At 43.3% G+C, this 21990-nt stretch overlaps 1 protein-coding gene across 1 annotated transcript in view; it reads right to left on the bottom strand.

Moving 5' to 3' along the window:
* Positions 1-21990, bottom strand: part of SIK3 (SIK family kinase 3) — a 248309-nt gene that overhangs the window by 22326 nt on the left and 203993 nt on the right. The window contains exons 7-15 of the mRNA XM_082845541.1: positions 9782-9900; positions 9129-9239; positions 8740-8883; positions 8232-8309; positions 8012-8121; positions 6491-6644; positions 6066-6221; positions 2784-2854; positions 415-558 (exon numbers count right to left, since the gene is read on the bottom strand). Coding sequence (XP_082701667.1) covers positions 415-558; positions 2784-2854; positions 6066-6221; positions 6491-6644; positions 8012-8121; positions 8232-8309; positions 8740-8883; positions 9129-9239; positions 9782-9900 — 1087 coding nt within the window. The remainder of the gene's footprint in view (positions 1-414; positions 559-2783; positions 2855-6065; positions 6222-6490; positions 6645-8011; positions 8122-8231; positions 8310-8739; positions 8884-9128; positions 9240-9781; positions 9901-21990) is intronic.

Genomic DNA, 21990 nt, shown 5'->3' with positions numbered 1-21990 from the left:
TGCATCTCCCCCATACCTAAGCTCCTTGTTCAGCGGCCACATGATAAGAAGTGCTCATTCTTTTGATGGCGATGGGTTATTAAAGGTCAAGCCTACTGATGTGGCTACAGATCCTTCTATTTCCAGTTGGCCTTCTAAGAGCTTCACCCACTTTCAGGTTTCAAGTTCAGTTTCATCTATAAGTCAACATCTAGAATCATGAGAATCACCTGCAGGTACTAAGCATGCCTACGAGGTAATGGGAAAGAAGCATCTCATATTGCCCTGGGCACTGCTTAGTTAAGGAGTTGAGAAGATGTAAGTTCAGGATGCTATTTAAAGCCACGATGCTAGTCGCCATGTCTGTAGGACTAGCCAGAAGGGTGCCTGTCCAATGAGCCTCAAGGAGCTCCCACGGCTCACGTGGCTACTCACCGATGCTGATCAGGTACCAGGTGAGGGGGCCAGACCCGGGAACGGAAAGGCTGCTGTCCTAGCTGCCGCTGTAGGTCCGGTGGGATCTCAGCTGTAGGGTTGGTCATGGCCAGTGTATGTCTTTTGGACCTATTTGCCAAGTACCTGCAACAAGCAGGAGCACATTTCATAGTAAAAAAGACAGACAGGAATATTCCTCAGCAAGAAGCATTAGAAGTTAATCCAAAGCACTCAGAATGAAACAGTGCCAGAGCTCAAAAAGGGCTCGATGGCCAACAGATCCCTGACTGGATGAAAGTGAAACATGTTCCAAAAGGCCAACAAAAGTTGGCTTACCACTGAAGTGGCTGAATTTTGGACCTAAGAGTAGCCATTAAGAGAAGAGAGAAAACAGATGTAGCTCACAAAGTGGGATCAATTTCCCTTACTTCATTCCATTCAGGAAAAGAATTTATTTTCTACTTGTTAGTTTCATTCCTCTTTTCTCTCCAAATTTCTAAACTACAAGTCAGAGGAAATGAGCCCTAAGGATTGTTCCTAGAGATGAGCCAAGAGAGATATTCAGAAGGGCTTCACATGTGTCTCTTGATGCCACTGGCCCCGAGGGTTGGAGAATGACCTCGCTGCAAGTCACAGAAAACAGATCTTTCCATGTGGGGCTAAGCGAGTTCCAACACCACCCCTTCCCTCATGCCCCATGACTGTAACTCCATCATCAGAGAAGAAAAACTGATGTTGTCCCCAGGGAACCAACATTCTCTAAAGGATGAAGAAATGAAACCACGTGAAATGTTTAGAATTGCTTTTTAGGGGAAAAAAAGGCAAGGCAAGAAAACAGAAGTTTCAAAAGCTGAAGAGTGGACAAGCTGATGACTTTTCTTCTGAAGATCTTTCAGATCCACCACTAATACCATCAATAAGGTATCAGTCCCCCTTGGTCTGACTGATGACTCCCTCCACCACTGATGCTCTTATTGGGCATGAATAAAAGAAGCATTATTCCTTCCATTACCTCAAAACGGATGGGCACTTTACCCTTTAAATGTTGGTCTAAGGAAGAAAGAAGGAGCTGAAGGAAGTAAAGTGCAAGACAAAGAAGATGAAATGAAATACTGCTGTCTAATTAAAGTAGGAAGGCAGTAAGTTTCCTAATTTCTCTTCATGACACCAGCAGCACCCACGTACAACTTTACACACCCTGTGACTGGCAAACTATAGAAACCACAGCATCAAGAGAAAAACAAAGTCAACACGATTCCTCTATCGGCTACGCTGTAGAAGGAGCTGGCCCACCAGCCAACACCCCTGTTCTTCACTGTTCTTCCCACATGGGACCAGACTCTTTTTGAACAGCAGCTCTCACACAAAGCTACTGGGGGTAGGGAAAGAATACTGGCCAGCAACCGTCCGGGTCTTATAAAGTGGTCTTGTTTCATTCTTAACTACTTTGCCCATTCCAGCTAAAAACAGTTAACAGACTAGAGAGTAATTAGCGGTATGCAGACTTGCCAGAGGGTAAGCCATTAGTGGTTTAATATCCATTTGATAAAAACACCCGAAGTTTCCCCAAGAGCCCATGAAAACCATTTTATTTCAACTTCCCTCAAGGGAAAAAAACATATAATCTTGAAGAACACCTGTATTTCTGGGAAAATACATGCTGGATTCTGGTCAAACCCCCCTCCCCGGAAAATAAGAAAGTCAGCTCTCACAAGGGGGCGTGCACGGAGCTGAGGACCATGGCTAATGGAACTGAGGCCAAATGAACAGTACAGCATGCCTGATGGTCACTGCCGTTTTCTGTGAATTAGGCATCTCTGCAAACAATGGATATTTGCATCTGTCCCTGGCCCAAATCCCATATTCTTTTTTCAACATCTCTTTGTTGATACAAGGGGATGGAAGAAACACACAGCAAACAGTACAAGAGGTATTCATTCTCTTGGAAAGGAAGAGTCCATGCCAGCGGTCCATGGCCAGACTAGCTAGGATCACTGTCATCCCAAATCTCCAATTCCTTTTCAGTAACAGTTCTTGGCAGGTAGGAGCAGGCTTTGGGCCTTGTGAATACTATCAGAGTTGCAATATGAAGGCAGGGGGCAAGGAAGGAAGGAGGGAGGAGAGAAAAAGTTCTTATGGTTATTGCTGTCACTTAGGGGACTTCCAATGGTGCTTACAGAAATGAAATTTTCTGGGTAGTCTTCTGTTACTTCCATGTGGGGAGGAACATGCCATCTGGCTTGAGCAAAGAGGCCACACAAATGTTGAAGCTGCACTGTACCACCTCCTTGGGCAGAGGTGACCTTTCGCTGGCTGCAGGGGGAGCCTGCCCAAGGACGTTCTGCAAGCACTGCCAGGTGCCACATTACCTCTGCACAGCTTCCTGATCTGGCTCCCCATCCGAGCTCTCCTCGTCCACAGGGGTAACTGCTGGCACTGCCTGAAGAGAGACAGGAAGGAAAAGCTCAAGGTGGCGCTTCTTCTGCAGGAGCTCTTACTCTAGACACTGGGCTTGGGGCAGGCCTCTCTGTCACTTTTTTTTTAATCTGCAAAGCTTTTCTAGGATCCCTGGGTTATACAGAACTTTCATATACCTTTCCATTGTTCCATTTTTACCTCGCTCGGTTGATTTTAATTTGAATTTCTTCCTCTGATTCATCTTCCTTCGTTCATTTATTCATCCAACAAATAGCTGAATGCCCACTATGTTCCAGGACAAAATGTGAATTAATAAAGTTCTTGCCCTTGTTTTACAGTCTAGTGGAGGACAGAGATAGGCAAACGGACAAGTACAAAACAGCAGGACCCAGTCATGGGTGCTTGGGAATTGAGGAAGGCATTCTGGAGGACACGGCCCCAGACCTGAGACCTGAAGGATGAGCAGGAGTTAGCCCAGCAAAGAGGGGAAGGGGTCGCAAGCGTCTGAGGTTTCCAGGCCAAGAGAAAAGAGAAGGCCTGCGGGTGTCTGAGGACCTGAAAATGTAGGAGAAGCTTGTTTACCTGGAATGTCCAGGAACTGACCTGTTGTTTCATATTAATGTTATTTCCAGACTTTAGATATCCTTTACTCCAGAAAAGCATACTGGTTTTTTAAAAGCACACTTTAGTACATAACATAAAGTTGTGTAATTACAATTCAATGCTTTAAAATCGCCGTTACGCACCAAAACATGTAAGTGAAATGAGGACCGCCATAATGCATGCATTACTGTGACTCTTCCCGTCTGCTTGTGGACTGGAATGCTGTATATCCTGGATAGCTACTCACAGCCTGTGGCTCACATAATCACCCTGCCTCAAGCACCAGAGCAAAAATCATACCTCAGTTATTACAAAAGAGCATTTTTTTAACGGACAATAATTATAAAACAAAACAAACTTTTGGAATAGTTCCATTGTCTGTATGCTCCTAGGGTTTCCGGATCCCTTACTACAGTTCTACAAGGCTGGAGTGAACAGGGTTAGGCAGGAAGTGGCTACAGACGAGGCAGGAGAGGAACACTGTGGCCAGTTATAAATGGCCTTGAATACCACATTAAGAAGTTTATTTTGAGAAAAGGCAGTGGTGAATCACTAAAGATTTTAAGCAGGGACATGATGTTACAAGATTTATGTTTTAGAAAGCTGGCTTGCTTTAGTTGCAGCATGGAAATGGCTGGTGATGAGGATTAGAAGACAAGCCGGAACAAGGAAGCCGGTTAGGAGGCCACTGTGCTAATCCAAGCAGAGGAGGACAGTGGCTTGAGTTAGAGAAAGGGCAGTGGGGATGCAAAGAAGTAAGATACTTACTTCACAGGCCCCGGGTAACTGATTTGACATGGGGAATAAGGGAGAGGGAAGAAGTAAAGATAATACCCACATTCCTAGCTCGTCTAACCAGGAGAGTGGCAGTGCCATTCACTGTTACCCAGCAGGAGAAACAGGTTTCACACAGTCAGGATAAGTTCATTTGAGGACACGTTGAATTAAAATGGTAAGTACTTGTTGAATAACCAACTAAATTCGTGCAGTCGGTAGTCATGTATACAGAAGTATAGAACTCAGAAGAGCATTCTGGGCTGGAGAATCACTGAGTAACTGAAATTAGAGAAGTGGACAAGATCACTCAGAGAGAGCATGTAAAATGAGATGGAAACAGGGCCTCAGATAAAACTCTGGGTTTCACCTACTTCAAGGAAAAAGAAGAAAGGGAACCTGAAAAGGAGGCAGGTGCAAAACAAAAAACAAGGAGAATGGGGTAAAAGACGACAATATTTCAAGGAGAAAAATGGTCAGCAGTGACTAATACAGTTGGGAGGTCCAAAAAGATAAAGATTAAAAATGTCCAGTGGACTTACCAACAAAAGCTTGTTAGCGACCTTGGCAAAAACAGTTACAATGGACAGAGTAAGTCACCGCACCTCCCATAAAGCTGTCCCTGATCCTTCATAACCTACATTGAACTTGCCCTTCTCTGAGTGCCTCGGCCACCTACAAGTCCATGGTCTTCACTCTGGTACTTAATCACATATGGCCCTTTACTGTTATTCCAATACTTCACATATGTGGATCTTACTGTCCCATATTATAAGCTCAGTGAGGCCAGGAACCGTGAATATAAATTCTTTCCTTTTCCCGACAGCAGTGTTACTGAAAGTGTGGCCCGTGGACCCGTGCCAGTCCACAGACTGTTTCGTTACCAATCCAAAATAAGGTGGGTAAAGAAATAGAGAGTGAGATTTACAAACCTTTACAGCAACTTAACGGAGTAATTTTTTTCTGTTGAATCAAATAAAATTTAGCCTTGCAGTTCATATATTTAAAAAGTTTTACTTCTCTAATAATTCACTTTCATTTTATTTTACAAAGGTATTTATCCCTGATGGATGGATTGAAGGGGAAAAAAGGTCCTCAACTAGAGATCCATTAAGAAGCACTGCCCTAAAGCACCCAGTAAGGGCTATGGATATAATTAGCACCCAATCTTAAGGCAGCATGAGACTAAATGAATGAATAAATGAATGAAGGAATGAATGAATGAATTTACCTACGACAGAAAAATAATCAGAAATAAACAGAACCCAGCGGAAGAAGAGAATCTTTGAATGTGACCATCATATATAAAAAAATTGGGATTGAAAGATACCAGCTGTCAGGTTTGAGCTTGTGAAAGCCAAATAATCAAGTGATTCAGGTTGTACCGAAAGTGTGAGGTGGTGTTAATCAAAGGAGGAAGGGTTGGTGAGAATGTAGTTTTGGAAACCAGTCTAAAAAGCAATTAAGTCCAGAGAAAACTGTTAGCTTCCGCTGCCCTCTGGCGGGGAAACGTTACCTGCAGGAAGGCCAGGTCTGAGGCTAATGCTCCCCCCCGCCCACCCGCCCTCGAAGCGCAGGGCTGCAGCTGCCCTTTATGCAAGTATCTATAAGTAGCCCCCTGAGGATGAGGCCTCCAGAAGCAGGCTGCAGTGTGGAAATTATTTGGTTAAGTGAAGAAGTTAACCAAAAATTAACTCTGGAAAATTCTACCAGCCTGAAGAAAATGGGAATGACACTGAGCATCATACACTGAGGGAAAGAAGAAATTCAGACATTTAGGTTGGAGACTCTGGGTTCTACAACCTCTGTACCAAAGGCCTCTGAGAAAGCAAGTTGGGCTTCGTGCTGCAACTCACTGGTGTCATGGTGACAAGAGGGGAGGGTCCCCGTGGCCGCTTCAGCAGCTGCTGGGCATGCAGTTGGATGTTGGCGCCTCCATCTGATGCCCTCCGGCCAAGGGGGCCCATTCCGTTCAGCAGCTGCAGGGTGGGCGGCTGTAACAGGGACTGCTCCTGTCAGGAGTAGAATGGGAAGGGGCAGATTGGTGAGGTGGGAGGAAAGGAGGAGAGAAAACAGCGGCACTCTAATCTACTGAAACTAAGGGATCCTACGATGATGACGTAGACTAGAGAAATCTTCCCTCTCACCCGAGCTGCTTTGCAAGAGAAATCATCCTTCCCTATAAGGACACCCTTAAATCCTGGGGACAGTCCCTTGAAGTCTCTCAAAGGAAGCTCAGATGTGCATCTTTAGGGGCCAGTCCTCTCCCATTTCCGGGTACCTTGTATTCCAGCTGCCCAGCTGGCTGCAGATTTTGCATGGGCAACAGGTTGTGCATGAAGTTCATGTTAGGGGCCACCTGCAGGAATGGAGCCTGCGGGTTGACTCCAGGAAAGCCAGGCAGCAGCTTCTGCAGATCTTCCATAACCTCCGTGCTGATAGGAAACAGGATGACACAGAAGTTCAGTTACAATTCTCACTCACAACCTATATCCCCAAAGTGATGAAACTGCTAAGTTCAGCACAATTTATTTTGTTTTATTTTTCTACTTTCCTCCTAAATCTGTATTTCCCTCTATGATCCCAGAGCGAGTGGAGGTGTGTAGAGCCTAGCGTGTGGAACCTGGCGCTCTGCCATTTTACTATCTGGGCCTGGGAATCGCCATTCTTCACGGACCACTCACATAAAACCAACAGCTCTGAGCCAAGAGGAAACGCTGGCCCCAGTCCAGTTCAGGTTTCCAAGGCCTGGAGGTGAATGGCAAGTTTCTGGAGGAGGACACAGGCCATCCACTAAAACAATGGCTGCCCGAAGTAGCAACTGATTCACCAGGGAAAGAATGCAATCGGTGCCAGTCAGTGCTGATGGGCAGATAAGCGTGGATCTGTCGAGCTCCAATGGTGGGGTTTACCGCACACTTTAAAATAAGAGCTCTTTCCACTAACAGCGCGACACCGGACTCCACCCCTTTGCAGCTGACGCAGTCTCTGGAGCCAGAATGTCCCCCTATTGCCTGTGATCGTAGGCTGAGAATGAGAAACGTGAAGCAAGCAAACCAGCAGGCAGGGGAGGCTTTTCTGGAAATTGAGAACTCGGAGAAAAAAGAACCCTAGCTTTGCCCCTAGCTGAGCTCTCAAGAGAGCCCTGGCCACACCCTTTTCTTCCCTCCTCTGTACAAGAAATAGCCAGAGAAGAGGGGTGGCTATTTCAGTCGTGAGAATCTCCAAGTGCAGAACAAAACTGGGAGAGCTGGTCTTCAGTCCACTTCCCCAGCGTGAGGGCAGCAGGCGACACACTGAAGGACTGTGATGGGGAAACACTTGGGGAAACTGGTACTTATTTGGCGTGTTTTTGGATTTTTGTCTACTTAATTTTTAACATATACAAATTATATCATACTATTTGTCCTCACTTCTTAGATGAGTCTTGCATTAGAATATATGGCAAACAACATCTCTAAAGGCTGTCAAACTCGGATGAATTTTCAGGGGTACCTTTACGTGGCTTAGATCAGAAGACCTTAATCTTTGTGGGAAAAGACATGCTATGCTCTTCACCAAAGTACTGTGATTACCTGCCACGATGGTGGCTTTCAGCCCACCATCCATGAGGGACAGCTCTGTGATTTTTAGTCAAATCCAGTCTCATCTAGCAGGGACCCTGAACTGAGTTAAAAACATGTCTTGGCCACTGGATTAGATCTCATCTGGGAGATACAGTGAAGTAGGGAAAATGTGCCATGGTAGGAACTCAAAGTCAGTGGGAATTCTCCGCCCGGGTGTTAATCGGGCAGATACTCACCGTGGGTCGGCCACGCCCACTGTGTGCCTCCTCATCGACAAATAGCGGACCAGCGCTTCAGGGGAAGGCTCTTCACCCTCATCACTGTCCAAGTTCACCGTCCCATCCGGCTGAGGAGGAGAGAAACACAATCAAATTAGAAATAAGAAGTAAGGAAAGGCAGCAAGGCTATGGGCAAGAAAGCAGTTTCAGCTGACAGCTATCAGAGGATGCTACTTGCCTCCACAATTTGATTCTCTGGGTTGATGAGCTGCACCTGGGGAACGCTGATGTTCATAGTGGTACCAGCCTGCTCCGCCTGGAAAGCAGTACGCACACAGACACACGTTCCTTCAGTACCAGAGGGAAATAATGATAGGCTTGCAAAGCATTCTTGAGTGCTAAACTCTATGTTTCTACCTCTGAGTCTCTGGTTCATCTGCCCTTAGAAGCTACCAGGAAGCATTCTTTAGAGAGGACAGTCTCTCTCAATGATTTGCTGTTTCTTTAAAAAAAAAAAAATTCAACTATTGTTGTCCCTCCCAAGTACTGGGCTACTCTTCCATCCTCTCTGTCAAAGAAAGGTTCAGTTCTTTGCTTGACCTCTGACAAAGCAAGAGATGACAGCCGGGAAGGGACAGAGGTACGGAAGAATAGGAACTCTCGTGACCTAGAGTTAGTGAGCGATGGCTAACCAACCCCCCTCCATGTTACTTGTCCTGAATCTGGTCACTGGAGTTATTGCCCACCTGGATGTTGACTGGTGCTTGAAATGCCATGGCTCGGGGCATGCTAGGAGGTAGTCCGACACGCAGAGTTTTGTGTCTCTTATGCCGATCACACAGCAGGCTGTAGATTGCACTATAGTGATCATAGGCATCTGATCTTAATGACTACCAAGAGAAAAGGGGAAAGAGCAAAAAACCTGGGTGATGTGGCATGTCAATGACCAAAACCCTTTTAATAGTAACATTAGAAGACCAAAGCGCCTTCCTTCCAAGGCCCAGACAGGGGCAGAGGAAGAAGAACGGGAGGAAAACAAAAAGATCCAAGTTCCCAGGAAGAAGGAATAATGGAAAAGGCAGGACAGAGGGAGCAGAGCGACACCCCACCTTGTCCTCCACTCATTTACAGATACCTGTAGTGTCCGCTCTTTGTCCAGTCCCATGTCCTCCATGGCTAAGAGGACATCCTCATTTAGGGGGTCCATCTGTCTTTCTTCCTTCAGCTGCTGGCATTCAGCTATTAACTGTAACAGAAAAAGGCAAGCTATCTAACTCCCAATCAACCATGTCGAGATGGCACATCATATATAATGAACAAGCTGTCCCATGCTGCCTGGCTTGGGAGATTCTTGGCCTCAGACAAAGCTAAGCAAGAAAGCCCTGGGCGCTCAGCTAGGAGCAGGTAAGATCGCTAAGGCCACTATCTTCCTGAGCTCCTTGGGGTACCCGGGATGGCTATAGTGGTTCAAATAAAGGAGTGCTACAGGAGCCACTGGACTGAGCACACTAAGAGAAGGGAAACAACCCCGCGGGAGGAGGCTGTACTGCCCCAAGAGCCGGGAAGGGACTCTGATCTGGGGACAAGCAGCAGGGAACTGGTATCACTGTTCTCCAACAATTCAGCTGGTTTAAGATTCCTTCTTGCTGGCTTCACTTACTTTAGGATTACACAACAAGTCTGTACCCAGGCCCGCCTTTTCAGGTCCTGGCCTGATTACAGTCTCATGCAGAAGAGACTGCAGTAGCCCTAAGAGGAGTTCCCTGGGGCGAGTGGTGCCCAGCTCACCCTGTCAAAGCTGGGATCAGCGTCCCCTAGCTTCATCCACTTGTGCTTGCAGATCTGCTCCATGGAGAGGCGCTTGTTGGGGTCTAACACCAGCATGTGGCGGATCAAGTGCTCACATTCTGCAACAGACACAGAGCCTGTGTCAAGGTCGGTGAGGGAAGCACCGCTGGGGCTGAGGAACCAGAGGCAAGGTGAGCAGGCGGCTTTTCAAGCTCCTGACTTCTAATTTGTTTCTCTTGCTTTGTGATCCTTACCTATGTCCTTGCTTACTCCAGGAGAGACTGGGCAAAGGCAGAAAGAGGTGGAGGAGAGAGAAATTCAAGTCTGGTAGTCTGGTTACTTAATACATTCACTAAAAGTCAGATCAGAAAAAAATCTGGGGATAATCCCTGGATTTCATTTATTTATATTATGTACGATCTCATTTAAGGCAATTAATGAAGAGTTTTGAATGTCCTTCTGAAGAGATTCAGTTATCTTACAAGGTCCTCAAAATAGTCCCTCCCTCCTCTATTCATTCCTATGTGCATAGTAAGGCTTTCAGCTTAGGGTCCAAAGCGCTCATCAAAACTCAAGGAATTAGATGTTCTGATGGTTCCAGGTGTGGGAAGAAAGGCACAGGCACAGAAATGCCTCCCTACCACACACTGGGTCTCTGCTGGCCTTACTGATCATCTTCTCTGCGTTGTTTAAACATTCGCGGGTGCGTACAACTGGGCTCTGAGCTAAAGAGATTCAGGTCAAGAGACATCTCTCTCGGGGAGCTCATGCTACAGAATATATTGCAAAAAGAATGACGGTTTCGAAATCAAGATGCCTATATTCTGATTTCAAAACCACCCTCTTATTTCTAAGTTTTCTCATCTGTAAATTGGGGGTTTTGAGGATGAAGGTGATGATGATGATAGAAACAGCAGTATTAAGATACTCTTCTGAGCACTTTACACAATTATTTTTATCTCATTCAACCCTCACAGCAATCCTAGGAGGATGGAACTATCATTCTCATTTCGGAGATGGTAAAAATTAGGTGCAGGGAAGTCAAGAAGCTTGTCGAAGGCCACATAATAGGTCAGATTTCAAACCAGACAGTCTGACTCTTTGGTTGGTGCTCTGATCCACACCCTATCTCACCCAGAACCCGCAGAACAAAGTCCAAAGTCCTTTGACCTCCCTGAGCTCCAGCACACGGGCCTTCTTTCTAGACCGTGTGCGTGCTTCACTCACGCCCTCCAACGGCATTTACACGCGCTGTTTTCCTCAGTTGGGGCGGCTGCTCCTGAACCCTCACTTGGCTGGTTCCTTGTCATTTGGGAAAGGGCTTAAATGTCACTTTCTGAGAAAGATCTTCCCTGGCCGCCTCATCCTCCTCAAGTAGGCTTCCAGTCGCTCTCTATTACATCACACTGATTTTCTTCACACTAATGACTTCTTTGTGAAATCACCTTGTTTACTGCTTATCGTCTAACTCCTCCCCCCGCCCAGGTAAGGCCCACGTCTTTCTTATTGCTGTTTCCAGCACCAAACCTGCAATGCCAAAGATGATTATTACACCTAATAGGAGCTGAACAAACAGCTGCTGAATACGTGAATAAATAAATATTTATTGAAACTCTAGTCAAACAAGATTGTATTTGTGGAAATGCTTTTTAAAACTATAAAATTCTCTATAAGATACAAAATTGTCTGTTTCTGTTTTACTCCAGCTGTCCTGAAAATAAAACTGGCCAGTGATAATAACAATAATAAATTAAAGAGAATTTAATAAGTTAAAAGACTTTTCATATACAAGGCACTGTGCTTACCAACTCTATTTCATTTAATCTTCACAACAACCCTATGTTAGATACTGTTTTCAGTCCCATTTATAAAAGAAGAAACAATTAACGTAACCAACCATTGCAACCTAAAGGGCCGAGCTAGGACTTGAGAGCTACGCTCTTGCACATTTTCATGTGGATACAAATCATTTGGTATGTTTTTCCAGAGTAAGTTCAACTCTGAAACCCCACACTTTCTGCACCATTTGGCAAACACCATTCTATATCACCATCGTGAAAGGAATACAAAGAGTGATTAAGACAAACTACTCTTAATTTTTAATTTATTCTAACTTTAAACGAAAATACAACAAAGCAATATATCCCTATATCAAACCGATATTACGGGAATCATCAATTTGTTCTTGCTTTATGATCAAAAGTATATTCAAATGCAGTGTGGATCTCAAAGGCTGTGGTTCCTATATCCCTATAAAACAAACGCCATCTACAACATTAAGCTTTTATTAAAATTATGTCTCCAGAGCAGCAAGGCTAGACGCCACAACTGTGGTCTCTATGGAGATGATAAATATCGCTGCCACACATCTTTATGGTCTGCAATCACTTGAGAGGAAAAAAGTGTTCTTGATTTAGAAAGTTACTAAAACTAAAGCCCCCCATGTAGGGAGAACGCCTGGGCCTGATTCCAAAGCTGGGAAATTATTGTTAGGCCCTCTAGATGGCACTCTACTGTTTTCTTTTGGTTTCCACATAGCATCTAGTGCATGAACGGTAGCCACGTTAGTTCTGAATCAGATGACCAAGGCAGAATGATGTTTAGTTACAGGCTCACTTTAAAACAGAATTCTCAAGGCATTTTATTAAAAACAACAACAACAAAAATTAACACCACTGTAGTAAGTCCTGATTAGAAGATGTATCTGGTTCAATATCAGGATCTTGAAACCTCTATTAAGTCATCCTTAGCCATTATTTGGTTTCAGATGCCTTGAAAAATCTCCAGAAAAATATGAACAAGAATTTATACACAAAAATGTGCGTGTATTTTTAGTCTATTCAAGGAGCCCCCAGAGCCTGTCACAGATTCCACAGGCGTCTACAGGTCCCAGGCTGAGAATGCCTTGTTGCGGTGGCAACACCTAACGGATACAAGCTCTTATCTGTGTGCCCTATATAACATCCAGCGCCCAAAAGAGCAGAAATCTAACACTCTTCATATATTGCACAGATGGTAAAGTATGACAAAATGTGGAAAGCCAGGGTATTATTATCAACTCATGTTTCCTAAGTGTCACATATAGCTCAGGAAATTATATTCAAACTAGACTGGAAAGTACCATTCTACATAAAACATGGCAAGAGGGTGAAAACAAAGGAAATAAATGCTTTCAAACCTAATAACACAATTAACCACTGGACAGTCAATTGAAATGAGTGGAAAGAAAATGGGGCCTCAGATCAAAGAGTACAAAACATCATCAACTTTCCCAGATGCCAAAGAGAACTCTATTTTAATGTCAAAAATGTCCCCATCGCTTGTTCCCTCTCAAAGGGCAGACCTTTGCTACTGAACAGAACTGAAGCACTTGGGGCAGTGCAGGAACCCTCGGCTCTGCATGTTCGCAAGCGCCAAGTGGCCTCTGCAGTGAAAATCGCTGTGGCCCCGTGAAACCTGATGCCACCAGAACCACCGGTGACTAGAGGATGCCCAGCTCAGACCCTGCCCCGCGGCGCTGACAGCATTTGCATGACTCTGTGGAGAGAGGGCTGCTGTAAGGGCAGGGTCCTGAAATGGGAATTAAGTTCAGACTGCCATCTCAAGTTGTAATTCCATCTGAGGCGGGGTCTTTAACACCTTTTTTCTTTTTTGACCTTGATAATAAACAGCTTTCTCTAAGAGGCTGAAAGCATTCAGCCCGAAGGAGAAAATAATAAAGGATGAAGAAGGGGAGTTAAAAACCAACTTCAAAATTCACCCAAGATTGTTAATAGAAGCTCTGTCTCTAGTTTCCAAGATAGAAGAAATAAATAGAATAGCTTAAGAAAGAAGTTCCTGACTAAAACTTTGAAAACATGTCCCCCGAAGACAGGGTAAAGGTCATGAGGCTGATTTATCTTGGAGCAGAGAAGGTGTAGGCAGGAAGGGGCACACTGGGTGTTCTTCAAGTATCTGAAAGATATTTATACAGCAGACAATGTGCATTTATATTTTGCTGCTCCAGGACCCTGAATTTGGAATAATTATAAGTAACAAGTTCAATTTAGGAGAAATCTTTCTAATTATTAGAGTTGATCCAAAGTACTTGATCAAGGTCCTAGGGATCTAAGGAGGGGCCCCTTAGGGAAGTGAGGGGGGCAGTCAAGTAGGCAGGACCATACCTGGAGCACAGCTAATTTTATTTATTTTATACATTAGTATTCTTAGTAAGGTTTTATTTAAAAAATTAAGTCCAGGGCCTTCCCCGTAGGCACAGTGGTTAAGAATCCGCCTGCCAGGGGTGGTGGTATGATGAATTGGGTGATTGGGATTGACATGTATACACTGATGTGTAAAACTGATGACTAATAAGAACTTGCTGTATAAAAAAATAAATTAAATAAAATTAAAAAAAAGAATCCACCTGCCAATGCAGGGTACACAGGTTCGAGCCCTGGTCCAGGAAGATCCCACATGCCATGGAGCAACTAAGCCCGTGCACCACAACTACTGAGCCTGCGCTCTAGAGCCCGCGCACCACAACCACTGAGTCTGCATGCCACAACTACTGAAGCCCACACACCTAGAGCCCGTGCTCTGCAACAAGAGAAGCCACCGCAATGAGAAGCCCACGCACCACAATGAAGAGCAGTCCCCGCTCGCCGCAACTAGAGAAAGCCTGCGCGCAGCAACAAAGACCAATGCAGCCATAAATTAATTAATTAATTAATTAATTAAAAAAAATAAAGAACCCCCCCCCCCTTTTTTTAAAAAAAAAAGAAAGAAAATTAAGTCCAGAAGCAACTGAATAGGATGAACTCTTTGGTCTCCTCCAACTCCAAAAACCATATAACTATGAAAAGGGAACAATTTGACCTGAAATATCAATTTGACCTGAAATAAATATCCTTATTGTCACGAGAAATGTCTAATCAGAGGCTGGCATTTGAGATGTCGTTAGAAGGGCCCCAGTATTAGGTGTGAAGAAGACTTGGGATCCTTGAACGTCTCAGTGAACTCTGTGTCCCCAGGGCCCGCATAGCACACGGTATGTAACAGGTTCTCAGTAATGCCAGTTGAAAGAAACACGGGACTAGGTGACTGCTACAATTCCTTCTAACAACTTTAATAATCTGATTCCAAGAGCCCACAATAGAATAGGCATTCTCCATGCTTCAAGCTAGAGAAAGCAGCCAACTATCACCTTACAGAAGATTAAGATGTGGCACTATTTGGGGGCAAAAGCCTGGGTCAGATGATTTCCAAGGCCCCCCCTTTGCAGCTTTAGAGTTCTTTGTCTCATTCACACAGAGGGTACTTACTCACTGATCTGTTCTGAGGCTGCACAGAATAATATGTAAATCAGATTACCACGTGAGGAGACGTCTGCATGTGGCCTAGCCATAGCGTCTAGGTTATGGTACAACAAACCAAAACAGCTCCTGGCAGATAAATCTTCTCCATAAACCCTGTGGATGTGTCTGAAAGTATTAATAATGTATCCTTAGCCTCTTAAGAGAGTGAGGGTGAGAGAAAGAAAAGCGTGGAAAACAACACACGGAAGGAGGGAATGAAAGATTAATAGAGCAATTCATTCAAAAATATTATTTAATAATAATTACTAACATTTACCAAGCACTGCTAATTAAATAAATTAACCCTTTAAGTTAAGTGCTAATTAAAATAAATTAACCATTTAAGTTAATTTAAGCATTTAATTTACACACTAATGCTTATTAGTATTATAAATATTTCACAAGTAAGGAAATTAACAATCAAGTAAGTTAAGAAACTTGACCAGATGATAAGAGGCAAAACCAGGATGCAAATTCTGGTCAGTGTTATGCCAAAGCCATATAATACCTAAATTAATTGTTGATGTATTAGGTAGTAGCTAGAGTATCTTTATGAAAACATATCAAATCAATTTCACTCCTCTTCCAACAGATCAAATGCCATGTAGTCACCACAGGTTCTATCACGATAGAGTCACCTATAAGCCAAGTTCATAGAAAGTGGGCTAGGTGATAACTTCATTGTCAGAAGGCTATGAACAGCTGGAAAACAGTGTTACGGGGAATGGCAAGCTGCATTAAGGTGAACTGAGAAGGCGGGGACACGATGGGGAGGCTGAAGTGCACTACAGAAGAGTGAGCTTGGTTTACATACTCTGGCTGTTGCGTGATGATGGGGACTGGGAAGGAAGGCTGGCAACGACAGGCTTCCCCAGTCAAGGGATCACAGGCAGAAGGCGCAGGCAAAAACTCAGGAACTGGCCCTCAGAGTCTGCAGGCTGATCCCATGATGGAGGAAATGCCAACTGTCCCTTAAGCCCTTTAAGTGTGGCCAAAGTACGGGACATGCAAAGCAACCATTTTCAGCTCTGTGGGCAGAGGAGTGGTCTGAAAGGAACTGAGTCACAGATTCTTTCTGACCACATAAAACTGCTTGGAGCTGGGGGAACAGAAGACATCTGTGTGCCAGGAGGCATGGGAAGAATGTGAGGAAGAAGCAGTCACCCAGGAAATTCATGCTTCTTACAGGTCCTTGGAAGAGGGTATGGTGTGGTGTGTGGTGTCTCACATCCTCTTTCCAGTCAATACTAGGTATGTTCAAAGGTAATGCCAAAACATGTAGCCCAAGAGCTCTTTATTTTCAATAACTTTAACAAACTTCTTAATAAGGTTTAATTCTCCTGAGCAATTCACATTTCAAAGAGAGCACTATTTTTCTCAAATCTCAAAAATCAAAAAAAGAAACCAAAATAAATGGCTAAAATTAAAATGTCTGTTTCCCTGAAAAATGAATTAACTTCATTTTTTTTTTTTTTTTTTTTTTGCGGTACGCGGGCCTCTCACTGTTGTGGCCTCTCCCGTTGCGGAGCACAGGCTCTGGACGCGCAGGCTCAGCGGCCATGGCTCACGGGCCCAGCCGCTCCGCGGCACGTGGGATCTTCCTGGACCGGGGCACGAACCCGTGTCCCCTGCATCGGCAGGCAGACTCTCAACCACTGCGCCACCAGGGAAGCCCAACTTCATATTTTTTTAAAAAAAGTTACATGGCACTAAAGTTTTAACACTTTTCAGAACAAGAATACAATGTGAGATACTGTCTGATTCTGCTCTCCACTTGGCCAGCTCAGGTACCAGCCTGGGGGAGAACTGACACTATTACAGCAGGCAAACAGAACAAGATTGATGACTGGTCTGCAATGACAATCTCTGGATGGAGCACCATGGCTTTGATAAGAATCTGTGTTCTGGACTTACAAATGTTTGTGACTCAGAGCTCCTCTTTAATGCTATCTGACTTTTCCAAAAGAAAAAAAGAAAAGAAAAAGTCTGTCATAATGTCCTGATCCTGTCATAATCATGGCTAAAAGAGTGTGCTATCTTGCAATGTCATGATCCCTACAGAAATAATTAAAAAGAAACTCAATAAGAAATCATAGGTGTTTTTGCCAAGATAACTTCTTTTGGTATGAAGATGGCCGGAGCTAGGAATCCTCACTCTGCTTGTGGACTAAGTCCTAGAAATGATATTTTTTAACATGCCCAAGGAAACCCTGTCATTGTCAGCTGTCAGCTGACAAGGTCAAATCTATCTTACATAGCAACTATTTTAAAATCTAAACAAAGTAGACAAATGGTCTTAAAATAAGACATTTCTATGTATAAAGCACATACACTGAATGCACTGTCATATACCTGCATTGAGAGATCACATAAATGTTAAGTACAATCATACAAAATACAGGGTTTTTGCTGTTGTTACAATGAAGTTTTGTTATACTGGATATTGCTAGAACAATGGTGCTGTAGGTATTAAAAGATTTTTACTCTATAGAAATTAAATTTTGATACTTTACTGTTACAATAGAAATGCATAAACATTTCTAACTTGTATTTCTAACTTTAAAGTGATAGTCAATACCACAGTTTTACACAATGAAAGAAAATACACAAGCTTGGAATTAACTCTAATAGAACTTAATCTGCAATAACGTTGGTTGTGATAAGATTTGACTCATAATAAACAAGCACCGAGATCAGCTCCTCTAAAAGAAGTGACACTGAGGGAAAAAGGTCTTGTTTTGAAGCCATTTGCTTTTAGTTCTTTCGGGGAGAGAAAAATGGGAGTCCCAGTAGCAAAGCACTCCATAAAATTCCTACAAGGATAGCCCAACAGCAAGAGATCAGACAAGGAAGTGGAGAGTGATTTAAATACAAATTCTACCACACTGGTTTCTGCAAATTATTATCAGAATGTTCTGGAATAGAAATAAAGTTCCTTATGACCAAATCCTGTGAGACACTTTCTATGGTTGAACAGAGGCCAAAGGGAGATGGCTTGGCACAATCTAGCAAATAATGATGGCGCAGATAAGAAAAGCTTCTATGAGGAATCCATAAAGTTAGGCTGAGAGGCTAAAACTTCCATTTTAACAGTTTATCAACCTGAGATAGACTGAGGAGAAAACAACTGTTTGACCCATAGGTATCCATTTATTAGAAAACTAACATCTATTTCTTGAACTTTGCTTATTTTCAAGGTGGCCGTGATCTTGCCAGAATTAGGATTTAGAAATTAGGAGCCGCTGGCTTGAAGGCTGGGGACGACCACATCTACCCCTGACATGCCACACTGTCATACTAGAGGCGGTCCAATTTGCAGTTCACATTTTTAAAATAAAAACTTGTCACTTACACTACCTTATTATTCAAATATATTTTAAGTCCTAATAGCAATCATTACAGTGGAAGAAAACTCTGGTTCAGCTTTACATCAGAGTCCAATACATAGTCCTTGATACTAACACTTTTTTCCAAAAATAATCCAGATGCAGATGGGCAAAGATATCCATTCCAGGACTCTCTGGATACTTGGAATAACCTGTGAGATATGTACTCACTGAGAATTAAAGTACAATCGAAGACAGTTAGGTGGCTTCTGAAGCCAGAGTGCACGGGCTCAAATCTCAGCTCCACCACTTCCCAGCTGTGTGATTCTGGGTGTGTTACTTATCCTTACCATGCCTCAACTGTCTTGTCTATCAAATGACAAGAGCAGCTTACCTCATAGCGTTGTGTTAAATATTCAATAGGTTAATGCAACGGTGTCTGGTACCAAGAAAGTGTTCAATGGATGTTAGCTATTATTCATATCTCTGGAGTCCTTCCATCTAGAACTTCTTCCCTTAACTCTGTTTTCCTCTCTAGGGTTGCTGAAGCTAGGAGACAGTGTGCTTGAAAAGGGCAGTACGAGATAGGGCAGTACCCGTATTAACCCCTGGTTTTCTATCATATTAGGTAAAATCACGGCACAGCTGCTCAGGGGAGGCTTGCTTAACTCTGAGGTAGCCCTAGCCTCGTTCCTGACATCGTGTGGATTTCTGCACTCACTAACATGAAAGCACTACACAGGTTGTCTCCCTAGAGGCTGAGTATACCTTTAAAAAGTACGAGAGAACTGTTTTGAGGACTCTGAGCTCCTTAGTATACGGAGACTGATGGGCGAGTTACTTTAATCTCCCGTCCCAATCCCGCATGCTGTGTGGTTCTTGACGAGTAAGCCAATCAGGGCAGAATTGTTTGCATCTAAGTAGAAGCTTTTTGGCAGTAGCTGCATGGTAGTCTCCATCAGAAGCATAATGTAAGCCTGGGTCTTGCGTTCCCAGGGATAAAATGCTTATGCAGTATTACAATTAATTAAGTCACAATGAAGTCTAATCAATAAAGACTCAAAAATATTGTCCACAAGAGATCTCTATATACTTGCCTCAATGCATTTTTTTCACTGTAAATTAATTCTCCTTCAGCTAAATATTGGGCTGGCCCAAAAGTTCGTTCGGGTTTTTCCATAAGATGTTACCAAAAAATCCAAACGAACTTTTTGGCCAACCCAATAAATGACTGACCTTACTATATCTGCTAGCAGGTGATATACGTGGTGAATAAGACAAACCAGGCTTTAAGAAGTAGGCCTCTGATGGTTTTTAAAAATATACTGCTAGTGACTGAGCTTGGTGCTCAAAAACTTTACATTGTTGGCTTCCGTCAGTGGGACCGGAACTCAGAGAAAGCAACTGCTAACATATGTGGCCAGGTCAGGTCTCACCTTCTGCAGAAACTCAAAAAAACAGCAAGGTTCAACTTTGAATCCTTTTATAATTTAGGCTCAGGGTTTTACCTAACTGCTCTCTGGGATGCTCTGAGAAGTTTAATCCAAAAACACTTGCCTAGACCAAATGTATTTTACTTGAGACATTGAAAGCCAACTCTATCGTAGATCAAACCCTTTTAAAAACTAGAAATCACTTGACCTGGTCATTTACATATTAATGTATATAACAAAAGTACGTAAAACCAATTAATAATTCACATCATCAGTGAGTTACGTATCACTTTAATAATAAAATGCAAGAGTCTGATGGAAGAGTCTATAGGTAAGTGATGATTCAATTTTTCATTAAAAAAAATTTACTGAATATTTATGCCATACCAGTTGCTCTTAAGGCTTATGGGAGGATGATGATGTGTGTGTGAAACACAGTTCTGATATACAGGAGCTTGCATTCTAGGGAAGAGGAGAGGAAGACACATACATAGCTATTGAACTAGGTAGTATAATATCGATCCCCCTTGAATAAATCCTCTTAAATTTATACCACTGTCATTGCAACTTGAAAGTATGTCTTTAGAATATCTCGGGATGTCCAGGAAGGGAAGGTTGTATCAAACAAACAAGCCTAGGCCTAGAAATGTCCACTAATTGGGAGGACACTTCATTCCACACATTACTGACAATAAAGAGATGCTTAGAATTCTTAAACTAACCGTATCCATTTGTATAGCATGGCCTCCCACACAGCTGTAGATACTCTGGAACTCAACTTGGCTAGAAGAAGCTGGACCATGAGGCCTTCCCCACTCGGCCACCCAAATGCTCATTTGAAAACCGACACCAGCTCTGCTGGAGTTTCTAGATCCTTCTGGCAGAAAAATGGATAAACTCAGTTCAAGTCCATGACAACAGCCTGAGAAAAAAAGGATCTTGTTTTTTAGGACTTCCCTCAACTACATTATTATCTGTAGCACAGTAATGGCTGACCTGACAGGCTGGAAAGCGGCTGGCTCCAGCCTCCATATAAAGAATTAACTCTAGGTCTAACGAGGTGCAATTATGCCTAGAAGCTAGAGGTGTAATCAGCAAAAAGACTCAGGGACAGACTCTAGGTTTCCTTTACATGAACTCGAAACTTTTTGGTACTTGACGGACGTCTAAGCTGAGAGAAGACTAAACCATCGTATGCCTTTATCCTTCAGACAGCAGTCTCGAAGGGCCTTGGGATTCAGGCCTACGCTGGTAGGCAAGGCCGAGCACATGTATGTCCCTGAGGGCAGAGAGATCACACTAGTAACACAGCAACCGTCTACTCATTTCCTAGATTGGGTTGTCACTTCCTGTCCTTAATCTTACAAAAAATGTTATTCCTACTTAGGGAATTACTTGTCCAGGATTAAAAAGTGACCGCATTTAGGATAATTATGTTGGTGTTCTATGAGTCTTTAAACTTCCATGTTAACGTATATCATGTTATAAATATTAGCTCTCCCTAAATAGTTAAAATGTTACATGGTTTATTTCTAAGCACTGAGACACGATGTGGCTGACAGCAAGGCTAGCTATTTCACCAGCATCCACTATCAGAAGCCAGCTCTGTAAGGCTGCCATGATGTGGAGGTGGAGGGGAGAACGGATCCAAGTTGCTCACAGGAAACACTGTGGACACTAGGAAAGCAGAGGAAGTGGTTTGTTTACACTGCCCTTTCTCTGCAGCGGTGCGGTGTAGCAGAACAGACGCTGAATTTGAGTACTAACTTGGTCACTTATTACCTGTGTGGCTTTAGGCATGTCAACTAATTTCTTTAAACTTCAGATTCTTAAACTTCATTGGCAAAATGATAAATGCTAGTGTCAATACCAATTCCAGAGTACAATTACATAGCTCAAATTACATAGCTCAAATTACATAGCTCAAATCCAGAGTACAATTACATAGCTGAAAGCCCTAAAGAAACGTAAATTACCGTTATTGATATTATTATTTGAATTATTCGGTAGTGAACACTGTAACAAATCTATGCATGCATGCATGCATTCATTCAGCAAATATTTACTGAGTGCCCACCAGGACCCATGCACTGTCCTAAGCCATGGGAACACAG

The sequence above is a fragment of the Leucopleurus acutus genome (genome assembly GCF_964270905.1).
Source record: "Leucopleurus acutus genome assembly, chromosome: 8".
Taxonomy (NCBI): Eukaryota; Metazoa; Chordata; class Mammalia; order Artiodactyla; family Delphinidae; genus Leucopleurus; species Leucopleurus acutus.
The sequence above is the reverse complement of the archived record's forward strand: the minus strand, read 5'-3'. Positions and strand labels throughout refer to the sequence as shown.